Source organism: Felis catus, chromosome X (genome assembly GCF_018350175.1).
Source record: "Felis catus isolate Fca126 chromosome X, F.catus_Fca126_mat1.0, whole genome shotgun sequence".
NCBI classification, from domain to species: Eukaryota; Metazoa; Chordata; class Mammalia; order Carnivora; family Felidae; genus Felis; species Felis catus.
The window spans coordinates 80855441-80869257 of record NC_058386.1 but is presented as its reverse complement, the minus strand read 5'-3'; the positions used below and the strand labels follow the sequence as shown (position 1 = coordinate 80869257).

General features: G+C 42.4%; 1 protein-coding gene across 1 annotated transcript; it reads right to left on the bottom strand.

Annotated features, from left to right (window-relative positions):
• Positions 1-1007: 1007 nt before the first annotated feature.
• Positions 1008-13008, bottom strand: TMEM35A (transmembrane protein 35A). Its single transcript, XM_004000705.6, has 2 exons — positions 12228-13008; positions 1008-2120 (listed from the first exon to the last, which is right to left on the bottom strand). The coding sequence occupies exons 1-2, from the start codon at positions 12345-12347 to the stop codon at positions 1713-1715; spliced, it is 528 nt and encodes a 175-aa protein (XP_004000754.1). The 5' UTR covers positions 12348-13008; the 3' UTR covers positions 1008-1712.
• Between the last annotated feature and the right edge of the window lie 809 nt (positions 13009-13817).

Here is a 13817-nt window from a genome sequence, read left to right as displayed (position 1 = left end):
GAGCCTGAATCGCTTGATATGACCCTTTCTTCCCAGATTTTCATTATTTGTCCAGGCAGTTTCCTCCAAATTTCAAAAATTTTTTATTTTGAAAGAATGAGAGAAATAAGACAGAGGTATCAATTAACAAGAACAATGACACTGAAGAAAATACAATAATTTGTACTCCCCACACACACAACACCCCCACCCCTCTCCCCATCCCTGGCACAATAATATTAAAACCATCAAAGTACATCTAACAAGGAGAAACAGCAGTATGGAATGAAGAAAGCAATGTTTCATACTGCTCAATCCAACTAACCCATATCAAATGTCCTTCCCCCAGATAAATTCCACCCACCAGAATTGATAAAGAGGTGTAGAGGAGACAACCATGGGAGTAACTTGGATCTCTGCTTACACTTGCAAAGTTCAGTGAAGATTCAATAGGAGTAGTGAGTCTGGCAGGGAAACACTGGTTACAGCTCCTCTGTCAAGTTTCAGATGATCTAAGAGAACAGCTAGAGTTTGAGATTCACAGAATTCTAACAGGACTAATCCCTGCTCCCTCAACTGCAACAGTGGAGCAGCTGCCAAATCCTGGTTAGCTGCTGAGAATAGTAGGAAGTGAGACAGCTTTTGTCTTAAGAAAATCCAAAAAAGAGGTCTGGTGACAAGTTACTGTGTCAGTTTCAAACTGTGAGTAAAGGAGCTTAGTAGGTTGGATTGGGGCAAAGGAAAGGTGAAACTTCCAATTTTATAACTTGAAGAATTAGACTATGGGGCGCCTGGGTGGCGCAGTCGGTTAAGCGTCCGACTTCAGCCAGGTCACGATCTCGCGGTCCGTGAGTTCGAGCCCCGCGTCAGGCTCTGGGCTGATGGCTCGGAGCCTGGAGCCTGTTTCCGATTCTGTGTCTCCCTCTCTCTCTCTGCCCCTCCCCCGTTCATGCTCTGTCTCTCTCTGTCCCAAAAATAAATAAAAAACGTTGAAAAAAAATTAAAAAAAAAAAGAATTAGATTATGTATGGACTGCATATATCCCTTCTTTTAATTAAACTGAATATAGAGTATTTAAAATTTCAACAACTGTTACAGTGGAGGCTAGTCAGTATAACTCAGTGTCTCATTGAAGGAACTTTTTCCTAAAGTGATAAATTGGTTCTCAGCTTAATCTATTGAGAGAAATTCCCTCATGCCACAGAAACATATCACTTGATTTATACCAGAAGTAAGTAGGATTCTCTTTATAGGAGGTTTATTTTATTCTGCCCTTACTAGAATCAGTCTATAAAGGGAAGGATACCTGTGCAGGATTAGTTTAAGATCAGAGCCTTCTCCTCGCACCTGCATGCACGCGCGCGCGCGCACACACACACACACACACACACACACACACACACACAGTGAATACATTTTCCCACATATAGTCTTACAGTCACATGCTTGCTGGAGTCCATCTCACAAATACACTTCAATAGTTAGCCATATACATGTGCATGCAGCAAGATGTGAGAATTTCCCCGGAGTGATTAAAGATGGTGCACTATGTCTATGTGGGGAGGTCATTTTAGGGTATAGGTGTACACAAGCCAATAGGGCCATTAACTTGCAGATTATATTTTTTCCTTTCCCTCAAGATAAATAAATCAAATGAAAAACACACACTGACATCTTCCTGGGTGTGATGGAGGCAACTGCCTGGAAGGTCCACTTTTTGAACTTTTGCTTTCCTATGATAACTTCATTTTGCCCTGAGGGGCCTTCTCATATAAGGAGGACTGCTCCTCTGCATTCCCGGAATTCCCTGCTTGCCCTGGTGGTGGTGAGGGCTTCTTCTCAGAAGACCGGTCTTCTGGCTTGCGAGCAATCAACAGGCGGCAGGTGAGCAGGATTCCAAACACCAGAGCATGGGCGTAGCGTTTGAGAGGATCACCAACTAGCTGATGGAAGAAGAGCACAGCCAACACGAGCAAGAGTAGGAAGAAGTTGGCCACATCTTTGGGACGCCCAGGCACAAGGGTCATGACAATGCCACAGGCCACCTCAAGAGCACCAATGCTTTTGCGGAGGAGAATGGAATTGATCCCCATTTTCTTCAGCAGAGGGAGGGCTCGGACATAGCTCTTGTAAGCACGTTTCTAGAGTGAAATACCATAAGGAATGCCACATTAACCATGATTTTAACATTAGAATGAAGAAAACACAAGCAAAGTCCTACTTCCCCACCATTCCCTTTCTATGTCCCCACTAGGTCCCAATTTTTTTTTACTGTGGCCCCTAAGTAAAATCTTGTAATTAAGATGAGAAAAAAGCAAGCAATCTTCTGAGGACGCTGTGATCTGAACCTTAGTAACAGCACAAAAGAGAATTTGGCTTTATTGTTAGAAATTATTTTCTGATTATAAATCATAAACAACACTAAAAGCATTTAAAAAAAACTTAGGGGTGCCCAGGTGGCTCAGCCAATTAAGCATCCAACTCTTGATTCCAGCTCAGTTCACGATCTCTTGGTTCTTGAGAACAAGCCCCTCATCGGGCTCTGTGCTGACAGCATGGAGCCTGCTTGGGATTCTCTCCCTTTCCCTCTGCCCCTCCTGATTGTGCTCTCTAAATAAATAAATAAATAAATAAATAAATAAACATTTAAAAAATAAATAAAAGAAATTTTATTGGGCCCATAAAATCTGGTATGGATTAGCCATATCTACATTTTCTAGCGCTTGCCTCATCCAAACCCAGTTGAATATGAATACCAACCAAAATGAAACAAGGCAAGGCACATTATGGTAAAGCTTCACTAATTTAGACTTCCCTAATTTGGAATCTGATAAGTCAGACAAAAACTGAGCTAGAGTTTATATCTGTGTAATCTGTAAAAATTAAAAAGTGAGTGCTATGTGAATAGAAAAATACAAATGTATGCAAATACTAGACCCTTATATATCTTTAAAATATAGTAAGATAAAAATCATTCTCATGGCCATTGAGATAAATCCTTAGGCCTTTACAAGACACTACTTTGATTAGCCTGGTGCAAGTTCATTAATTTTAATTCAACAAATATTTATTAAACACCTACCATGGATTATGCAATGGAGATAAGGAGGTAAATAAGACAGGGTCAAGAAGCTCTTGGTCTAGTGGCAGGAAATAGATACATAAAACACCAGTAAAGAGCAGTGTGGTTAACAGCACATGATAGAAGCCTGTACAAGGTCTAATTATAGCCCAAAGTGAGACATCATAGAACAGAGAAGGGAGTCACTGGATACATTACAAAGCAGTAAGATTATATTGACCTTAGAGTAATAGATAATCATATTTTTCACTGTATTCAGATTGGCCTGATCCTCATTTTTTAGTAAATCAATGAGATTTCATCAAATGTCTTACTAGGTGGGCCCACTGCTTTGTTTTTAGTAAGTATCCATTAATTCATTCAATATTTATTAGTGCCTCCTTGTGCTAAGCACTGTACTAGGTACTTTGGATACAGATGTCAATCATTCAAAGGCCCTGCCTTCCTGAAGCTTGAGTTTATATGATGAAAAGTAATGTAAATACAGAAGTGCAATAAAGTGTAATGGGTGCTGAATAAAATCATATAGTGGATAGAGTAGAGGCAAGCCAGAGTGGTGAAGTCTCTCTAGATGGAAACTGAGAAAAGCTAGAGTGGAATATTAAAGGAAGAGCAGGTGTTTGCAATATCAACAAGGGAAGCTCATTGGGGCACAGGAAAATGGACGAGCAAAGGCCCTGAAGCACAAAACTGACGTGTGTGTTTCAAACACTGCCCCAGTTCAGCATAGGTTGGAGGAGGGAGAGGTCAGAGTAAGACATGAGACAGGGGAGATAGATATGAATAATGGATCATGAAAACTATATATATCCTTTTATATATGTCTATATATGTGTCACCGTGAGATCATGGAGAACTATATATGTTGTGTTGGAGAGGTGGACTTTATCCTATAAGCCAGGAGGAGTAACATAATTTGCTTTTGAGAAAGGTCCCTTTGGAAGTAATGTGGAGGATGGATTGGGAGAGGTATGCCTGGAAGCAAGGAAACCAAATAAGAGTAGGGTAATGACAGTAAGGAGAGAGGGAAGGGACGGTCAAGGATACTTTCAATGCAAAATCAACAGAATTTGGTGTCATATTGGATGTGGACACTGAGGGAGAGGGATACGTCAAGAAAGATTCTCTGTTCTCTGGATTGGGTACCTGCATAGAAGAGTGTTACCATTCTCCAAGTTTGGGGATGCATCTGGAAGAACAAGTTGGGGGTGGGGCAAGGGGTAGGAAGGAATAAGGGACTCAATTTGGGGGTTTTTTTAGTTGAAGTATCTCTAAGACATCTAAGTGGGGATGTCTGGTAGGCAGCTCAGTATGAGAGATCTGGGATAAAGATACAGAATGGATAGTCATCAGTATCCCAGGTAGAATGTATTCAGTAGGGAAAATTGTGTGACAGATGTTTAAGAAATGGAAAAAGGAAGAGAATCCACAAAGTAGACAGAAGAGAGTGTAGTCAGAAAAGTATGGGGAAAGCCAAAAGACAAGGTCATGGGGGCCAAGGTTTTCAAGAAGAGAATAATCAAAAGTTCCATATGCAAGGCAAGGATTATAAGAATCAGGAAGAAAGCCAACTTGACCTCTTAGAAGCATCTGGCCACTTAGAATATGTTCACACAATCTAGGTTTGGAACAAATGTTAAGTCATTTCTCTCACTTCTGGATAAGTGAATACACCTTATTTCATGGATTAATTATCATGAGTGGCACAAGATAATCCTCTATGAGGACTGTTAAAAGACCAATGGTTCAGTGGAAAATACCCCATGGGTTTTGATTCAAACAGACTTGCCTTTAAATCCCATCTCTGTCGCTTTCTACTTGGGTGTCCATAGGCAAATTATTTTACCTCTCTGAGCCTCATTTTCCTGGCCAGGGTTAAGATTAAAGTGAAATGAGCAAGGCTATTTGCCTGGAATGCAAAATTTAAGAGGGCACCAAAAACACTTCTTGATTAAGGTAGATAATATCTGTAAAGAACAAAATATCAAAACTTTAAGTAAAGGCAAGATCCAAGTCAGCACTTGCACAGCTCTGCCTCACTTACCTCTTCCTAATCCTGGCCCTGTCAGATCCTGTGTTTAACATTTCACCTCACCCTGTCCCTGAGCACATAAAGAAACACAGCAAGTTAGACATTCTTCCTCCCTCATCCCATTTTCGGTTAATCAGGGATTTTGACAGAAATTAGGGGAGAGGTTCGCCAGTAAGCAGTGGAAAACCCTGGGCTGAAGTGAGCCAGACCCAAATGGAGCAGAGCATAGATGAGGGTTAGGGCACCTGGTGGTGGGGAAAAGTATGCCTGTTTCCTCTTGCTGTTAAACTAGATGCCACCTGCCAACTCTTTCCACTCTGCACTCTGGTGACAATAGCAGGGCAACATTAAGGAAAGAAATCTAAACCCAAGAGGCTTCCTTAACACTTTTAAGTAAGGACCATTTCTAATTAACAACACAAAGCTTCCCAAAAGGCAGTTCCTAATCCTAAATGTAAGCTTCTGACAAGATGAATGCAGGAGATAAGAAGAATTTCTTACAGTCAAGTTCAGAGCCACGACTTTCAGATGCTGGCTGAGTGGCTTCTGGAAATGGTCCTGTTTTGGCTAAGGCTAACCACCCATCATTCAATAATAGATTCTTAACTATACCAGAGTGGAATCTGTAGCATTCGGTCAAATTCCAGGTCTTTAAATAAAGTTCCTAAGACTTCAGCGACCTTTATTTTCTTTTTTCTTTTTAATATTTATTTATTTCTGAGAGATGGAGACAGAGCACAAGTGGGGGAGGGGCAGGGAGAGAGGGAGCCACAGAATCTGAAGCAGGCTCCAGGCTCTGAGCTGTCAGCACAGAGCCCGACACGGGGCTGGAACTCAGGAACCATGAGATCATGACCTGAGCCGCAGTCACCCAGGCACCCATAGTGACCTTTTTTTTTCTTTACATTTGCTGTAACTCCTTATTACTTTTTCAGTTGTTTATCTAACTTATTAAACAACAGCTGTGGCTCTTTTATGAGGCTATTGCCTCTTTATTTCCCTTCTTTCCTACAGAGGAAACTGCATGACCATAAGCCATTTCATCAAATCTTTAGTTCAAAGTTGAGTAGGTACAGATAGCACCTATTCTCCAGGACTCTAGACAGGGAATGTTTAATTTGTTAGAGATGGGACTCAGCTTGGGTGGGGTCTTGAAATTATAGGAAGCCCTTTATTCTTTCTCCTGTGGAGTAGGATGGAGACATCAAAAGAATCCTACTATTGTTAGCCCCATCAATGTTTGGTCTGGGCCACTTCAGTTCTAACAATAGAAGGGTCCCATGTCTTGAGTCTATTATAGTAACTAGATCTCTAAAGACTTTAATTGTTCTAATAGTAAGAATAAAAAGAGTTGACCTAGTCACTCTCCCAAAAGGCTCTCACAGATCACTTTGTTAGATCTGTTTCCTTTCCATTGCAACGACCTAGACCCTGTAACCATAGTTTCCTTATAGGGCAAGGAAGAAAGAAAAGAGGAGTGTTTAGTCAAGTGTTTCAAATCCCTTCAATGGGAAGCATACAGCAATATCCTTGGGCTGAGATTCTTAAGCTAAATTTCAATTTTAGTTTTGCCCCTAAGTTGCTTGGAGAAAATTATTAAGTATTTTATTATCTGGGTTTCCCCTTTTATAAATTAAATGTGCAGTTTGGAGATTTAATAAAAAATCACAGCATCATGGCATCAACCAAGGGCCACAAACACACATTTCATAATGAACCACACAATGAGAAGACCATGTGTTTGTAAGCCACAGTGATTATTTTAATGGTAATAACAATGAATCAAACAGGTCTATTTTTATTGTATGAGAAAATATGATTCAGACATGAGTCAAAAACATATGGAGCCTTTCTTTAGTCATACTTTTTTTTCTTTTTGTCATTTACTATTCACAACACACCAGGGTCCATGATCTCATGTTAATGATATTAAATTTGAACAGCTCAAAACTGCCTAATTACGAAGCACCAGAATGGTTCAGTCAGTTAAGTGTCTGACTCTTGATTTCAGATCGGGTCATGATCTCACAATTTGTGAGATCGAGCCCCACGTCAGGCTCTGCACTGACAATGCAGAGCCTGCTTGGGATTCTCTCTCTCCCTTCCTCTCTGTCCCTCCCCTGCTCTCTCTCTCTCTCACTCTCAAAATAAATAAATAAACATTTTTTAAAAACTGTCTAATTACATTCATCTTCAAGTGCAATTAATAACTGGTCCAAGTCAGCTAACAGGACAAAATGCGAACAGAGGCCAAGTGGTTTGGTCCACTTCAGTATATTTATGCCAGTTAGGTAAAAGAAAAAAAAATGGCTAATTTACTGTGTACCTCCATTTATATAAAGTTCAAAAACAGGTAAAACTAACTTACATTTTTAGAATTCAGGAAAATAATTACTCTTGGGGAGGTAGTAGCTGGAAGGAGCCCCAAGGGGGGTTTCTGGGGAGCTGGTAACGGTCTGTTTGTTGATATGGGTGCTGGTTGCACAGGAGTATTCTGAAAATTCCTTGAGCAGTTCATTTATGTTAGGTACACGTTTCAGAATGCTATTCTTCACTAAAATTTACAGAGAAAAAAACTATATGAAAGCCAAAGAGGGCACTGACAAAAATATATTTTGGCTAAAATTCTCAGCCTGGTTGCTATCTTAGACAGTAAAGGCTGTCTTAGACCATAACCACTGCAGAATATACTGACTCAAGTATGATTTTCCTGCATCTCTGTAGGGAAAAAGTGCCATATGTGAATTATTATTTCCTAAGGGCAATAAAAAGCCATCACGTGTTTAATTGTCAAATATCCATGTGAATGATAAACACATTTTAAGCAATTCTCTTCCCCACTGTTATATAGTACATACCTAAAGAGAAAGCTGGGAAACCTGGTCCTGCTAACCAAACTGCATTTTAGGGCAGAAGAATCTGACTTCAACTGTTAAAGAAAGGTAGCTCTGAAACAAGCACAGCTGTTGGCCATTGAGGGGCCACAAGTTCCTTGGCATAAACTCCAATGTAGTTTAGCGTGGGATGGCTAGTTGTATGAACTAAGTAAAGTCACTTCACATCTCAGGGTCAGTTTCCTCTCTGACAGAATAAAGGTACTGTACCACCTCAGAGAGCAGTCTAGGCATCAGTGAATTACTGTCTTATTACCCAGCTGGAAAGCAGTTAATGGCGGTGATTGGAAGCATAAAAAATTACCTAAGGGCATTAAATAAACTGCCCAAACATGAGGGCATTTGACAATAAGATAAGCAAATCAATCAAATCAACAAACCTTCCCTATGAGGGGATGTAAAGAAGCAGAGACTTGCCTTGTTTTCCTTAGGGCCACAATCCCTTGGCTTCATTGTGACAGGAATTTGGCATTTTCTTACCATTCTACATGGGGCCCCTTTTGACTACAGAATGGAACCACTGCTACAAAGAGCTGAATACCAAATTTAGAGCAAGTCAACCATTTGTTTGTTCCCCATCACTGCACAGGAAGCTGCTTAGCAACATTTGTAAGCGTTGTCTCCTAATTTCAAGTGAATTAATGAAGGTATTTAGTCAAGGGAGTGATCAGTCATATTGAATTCACGTGGGCTTTAGAGTACTCTATAATGATACTTGCTAAATTTGGAGGAGGTATGGGGTGACACACACCAAATGGGCAATTCAGAGAGACATCTAGAAGTTCTGCATGGAATCCACTGTGCATTACCCAGCAGCAAGTGTGGAGTTTTCAATATTAGCTAATTGCATAAATGTCTGTTCACCAGGGCACATGAAAATAGCATCTTGCTCTTCTAAATGCCTGATTTCAATCCCTTAAACTGACCATTCAAATTAGTCAGGAAGCCACTGCATAATGTAGAATCCATGATCATCATTACTTCACCCGGAGCATTTCTTAAACACTCACTATATGTAAACACTATACCAGATGCTTCCATATATAATCTCGATTAATATTTGCAACAACTTTCTGAGGTAAAGTTGAGGAAATGAGGAAACTGAGACACCAAGAATGTCAGGACTCAAGCCCAAATGCTGCATCCATTAACTTTTCCTGGCTTCTGCAGTATACAGGAAAGAAGTTCATAGTCATGTGTCCATTTGGTTCTTAGCAACGATTCTCCATGGAGGGGACAACACGTAGGCATAACACTAATGGTCTTAGAACAGGGGAAAAAATAGTGGCAGAAAAGAAAAAAACCAAAATTCTAAATTTGAAAAATTGGTTTCAAAGTAAAAGTATGGATTGGTGCAATTGTACTGTTACAAAAAAGAAGCAAGAATGTGCCAGGTATTTTCAAGAATCAGTTGTAAGTTCTGACATCCAAAAAGGCAGTTGTGATCATTAATGACTCCTCTACTGAGAGTACTGAGTCATGGACTTGGTTTCTAATCTCCGCTCCCACAACAGTTTACCCTATGATATTGGATCAGTTTAATCCATCAGTAAAATAAGAATAACTAATTAAATGAATTTACCTCACTGATATGTTTTAAAGAACAAATAATCTTTAAACTACCACACTTTGAGATCTTGTAAGAAAAGCCACTGCAGGCAATGCATGACTATCAATGCAGAGGAATCACTCCTACATGGAAAACAGAAAATTCCAAATAATCATCACAGCTGATCTAGAGTTGGGGTCCTGAGGGGCCATATGCCCTACTAAGAGCAAGAAATGGCTCCTGTACTACATAATCAAGATCCAACCAGAGAAATCTGAAGGGTGGTGACCAGCCAAGAGAATGCTCCAATAATTCATTCATTTGCTCATCCATTCAACAAATATAAACTGAGCCCCTTCTTTGTACTAGAATTGAATTTTTCCCGTTTCCTATGGATTCAAGAATAAAGCTAGGCCAGCCCAGGACTGGTGCAGTGGGCCCTGTGCCCATCTCCAGCCTGGGGCCCAATGTTCAATGCAGGAGGGGACCTTGGAAAAGACAATCTGAAAATCCTCCTCAAGCTTCACATTACTGTGATGTCTACCTCCCAGCTAGATACAGTTCTTCCATTCCCTCCAGATGCCCCTAAACACATAATCACAGAATTGTGTATACACACACACACACACACAACACACACAATGTTTCTGTCCTGCTGTATTAGCTTATACCTATTTAAACATGTTCCTTTATATGATATGAAAATTTGATATTGGTTTCTTCTGACTTTCATTAGACTGCAATAAACAGCTTGACCCCCTAGGAAGAAACCTAGTATAAACCCATTGGTGGCTGGTCCTCCTCAGGAACTCCTGCCAAGCTGGCAGGAAGCTTCCTGGGTGACTCCATCTTAGTTGGATTGCCTGCAGAGCCTAACATTGTACTTAGGGTGCAGCTTGGGGGAGGGGGCTCTAAAACAGCTGAGGAGGGCCTGGGGGACAGGGAGTATACTGAAGAAGCGTACTATGTCCTGAGGAAAGGGAAAGCTCAAAAATACCTAAGGTGCACACACAAACATAGAAATATCTGTACATACTAAAAGTAAAGAAAAGCAAGAGCATATTCACGTATTTATAATCTAACACCAAACTACTACCACCAAGACAAAAATATAGTGGCATGTCCCTCCCACCCTGTCCCTCTGCCTTTGGTGGCTTCTGCTACCCCACCTCCCTGCCCCTCCCCATTGCAGGCTGCCTTGGATACTCATTTTGACCTGATTTCAATTCCATCTGGTCAAGCGTGATGGGAGGAGGGGAGGGCAGAAGAAGAAATATATTAGGATTTGCCACTGGGGCTAGACCTAGACCCTTGAGTCCCAGCCACCCTCCCCCACCTCAGGGTGATCGTGGGATGAGAGAGACATGGAAAGCACCAGCTCAAACCCTGACACAGAAGCCAGAGCTGCCTGCAAACATTTTCTGAGCATCTACAATTTGCCAGTCTCCATCCATTTGCAGCTCCCATTGAGGAGCCCTCGAAGGCTCCGCAGTGGGCTCCAGGAGAGCTATTTATTCCTGTCAACGTGTGGGGCTATTCCTCCTTGCCTCAGTCCTAATGGGGAGTCCCTCTTGCCTCTTTTCTCTCTCCCTTCCTGTTCCTCCCCTAAACTCCTTTCCTTCTTGACCTTGAGAGCTCAGTAATGGGTTCCCTCCCATTACTGGCAGTCTGGCAAAGGCAGTGAGAAACAGGTTCTCTTCAGCTGGGGCAGGTAAATGAAGAGGCAAAGTGACGGGGAGAGGCGAGAGACAGAAAGTGCTGGAAACATCCCCTGCCATCCCCTAGCACTCTATAGCATAGGAACAAGTCCTCTTCATGTCCAACTAGGGAGAGCAGCCCAGCCCCCAGGTTGCAGAGGAAATGTTTTGACCAGTCACCTTTGGTTATTCCAACTCTGCAGAAGGGAAAACCTGCAGAGGACCTGGCCCTGAGCATCCACAGGGCAAGATGGGGATTATGGATTATTTCGCAGGAGCGAAGAGGCAGACTTTGCAGATTTTGCAGATCAGCCCACAAACACAACACAACACAACACAACACAACACAACACAACACAACATCCAGGTCTCCCTTGAGTGAAAGGGAGGAAGCAGGTGCTCAGTGACCTCTATTTGGGCCAAGACTGCTTTGTTTCAAGCATACAGACACAACACACCCAGGGGGCTAGGGGATCAGTTCTCCTCCTAGAATGAGGAATACCTTTCCTGCCCCTAAAAAAATCACCAGTTTTAGTAGCCCTTTCTCCTCCAGCTGTTTCCCTCCTTCCCCTTTGTTCTTCCCGAAGATGAATAAACTCTCCAGCTTGCTAAACTCCTAGCTCCAGGGGAAGGAATCAGACTTGCAGACTGGTTGCCCACACTTTGGGTGTGCTAGAAGAGGGAAGGGTTCCTGCCAAAGACAGGTGCTACGCAGGTCTCAGCCTTCTGGTTTATTTGGAGGTGGAGGTGTACTTGCTGGGCAACCCCTCCCCCAACTGGTATTCAGTAGCTCCAAAACAGTTGCTCCTGGCATAGCCCACATCGCTCTTGCCCAGATGCTCCTTCAGAGCTGCAAAGTTGTTGGGGAGAAGGGATGGTTCGGGGTGGGGGTAGGGGTGAAGGGGGTGGGACCACGGACGGGGAAGAAAAGAAGGGGAGAGGTACTCGCAATCCCTCGGGGGTGCGTCCCTCATCACCCATTTGTTTCACTTACCATCTCACTGTAGGCATCCTTGCTGAGCCTGGGGGTCAACTTGATAGTTCCCATGAAAACAAAGAAGAGTCCCAGGGCCACTGAGAGGGCCACGACAGTTACGGTTCTGGGGGACGCCATGGGGTTACCAAGGCAGGTCCCAACCAATCCTTCGGCTTTGCGCACTCTGTCTAAGGCGCAGACAGTTAGCACAGGGAGAGCTAGAAGGAAGGAAAGCTAGAGGGATGCTGCGGAGGCAGCAGGCAGCTAGAATGACAAAGGAAGAGGAGGGAGCTCGGGAGAAAAATTGAGACATTGAGATTCAACCTCTCTCACTACAACAATCGCTGGGTCCTAATGCCCTACGCTTACTCCTCACTGGCCAAAAGCACAGTCTAGAAGTTAAATGGAGCCCTCCACGGAGGTGGAAACTTAAAATGGGGAAGTCGTAAAATTGGGAAAAGGTAGGTTATGGTTCGAGTTTAGTCCCTGGGCTGTCTCCGGAATGAGGAATCAGGGAAGACCTCCTTTCCACCACTTCCCACCAGGAGCACTTTTCATTTCTATAGTCCTCTAGTTAATTCACTCCACTCTCGTTTTTCAACCTCCCTCCTTCTCTCCCCTTTTCCTTTCCTTCAGTCGAAAACATTACTCCTCAGTTTGCTGGTTTCTGCAGTGGGTAACATTCAAGGATAAAACTGCAAAGTTTCCAGCTCCATTGCTGCTGAAGAACGCTTTATCTTTCTCTTCCTCAAAAACTTTTAATGGCTCCCATTGCCCAGTGGTTAACTCCAGGGTTTTAAATTAGGCATTTGAGGCCCTCCACATTTTGACCCCTGCCTCTCTTTGGAGGTTTATCTCCCAATAGCTCCCATGCCACCCCTTATCTCCTATCTACTCATGGCCCCATAAACCTGAGCTTTCCCACCTCTCCCTATTCCATCACTCTTCATTAATATTCAACCTTTTCCTCAATGTCACCTCCTCTGGAAAGCCTTTCCTGATCCATTCCCAGCTGGATATCGTTTCTCCATCCTCTGATTTCCTGTAACAATAACCAATGTTTGTTGACTGTTTACTAAGTGCTAGACACTGCCCTTTACTTGTATTAACTCATTCAGTCTTTTTATTTATTTTATTTTATTTTATTTTTATTTATTTATTTAGAGAATTCCAAGCAGGCTCTGTTCTGTCAGTGCAGAGCCCGACACATTGCTCAATCCCACAAACCATGGGATCGTGCCACGAACTGTGAACTGTGGGATCATGACCTGAGTCGAGATCAAGAGTTGGAGGCTTCACCGACTGAGACACCCAGGTGCCCCAACTCATTCAGTCTTTACAGCAACACTGTAAGCTAGGTATGAGCTCCCCACCCCACACACACCCTTTTGATGAGGCAGTGTTCATTAATAGTCTAGAGTCAGGTCCAGAAGGTCCAGGGTTTAAATGCCACCTCTGCAACTAACTAACTAACTCTGTGAACTTGGATAAGTCTCCCAACTTCCCCAAGCCTTCCATTTCCATATTTATAAAATGTCTGTGAAAATTCTGCCTCAAAGGTTTGTTATGAGAATTCGATATAAGTAAATTGCCTAGCACAGTGTCTAA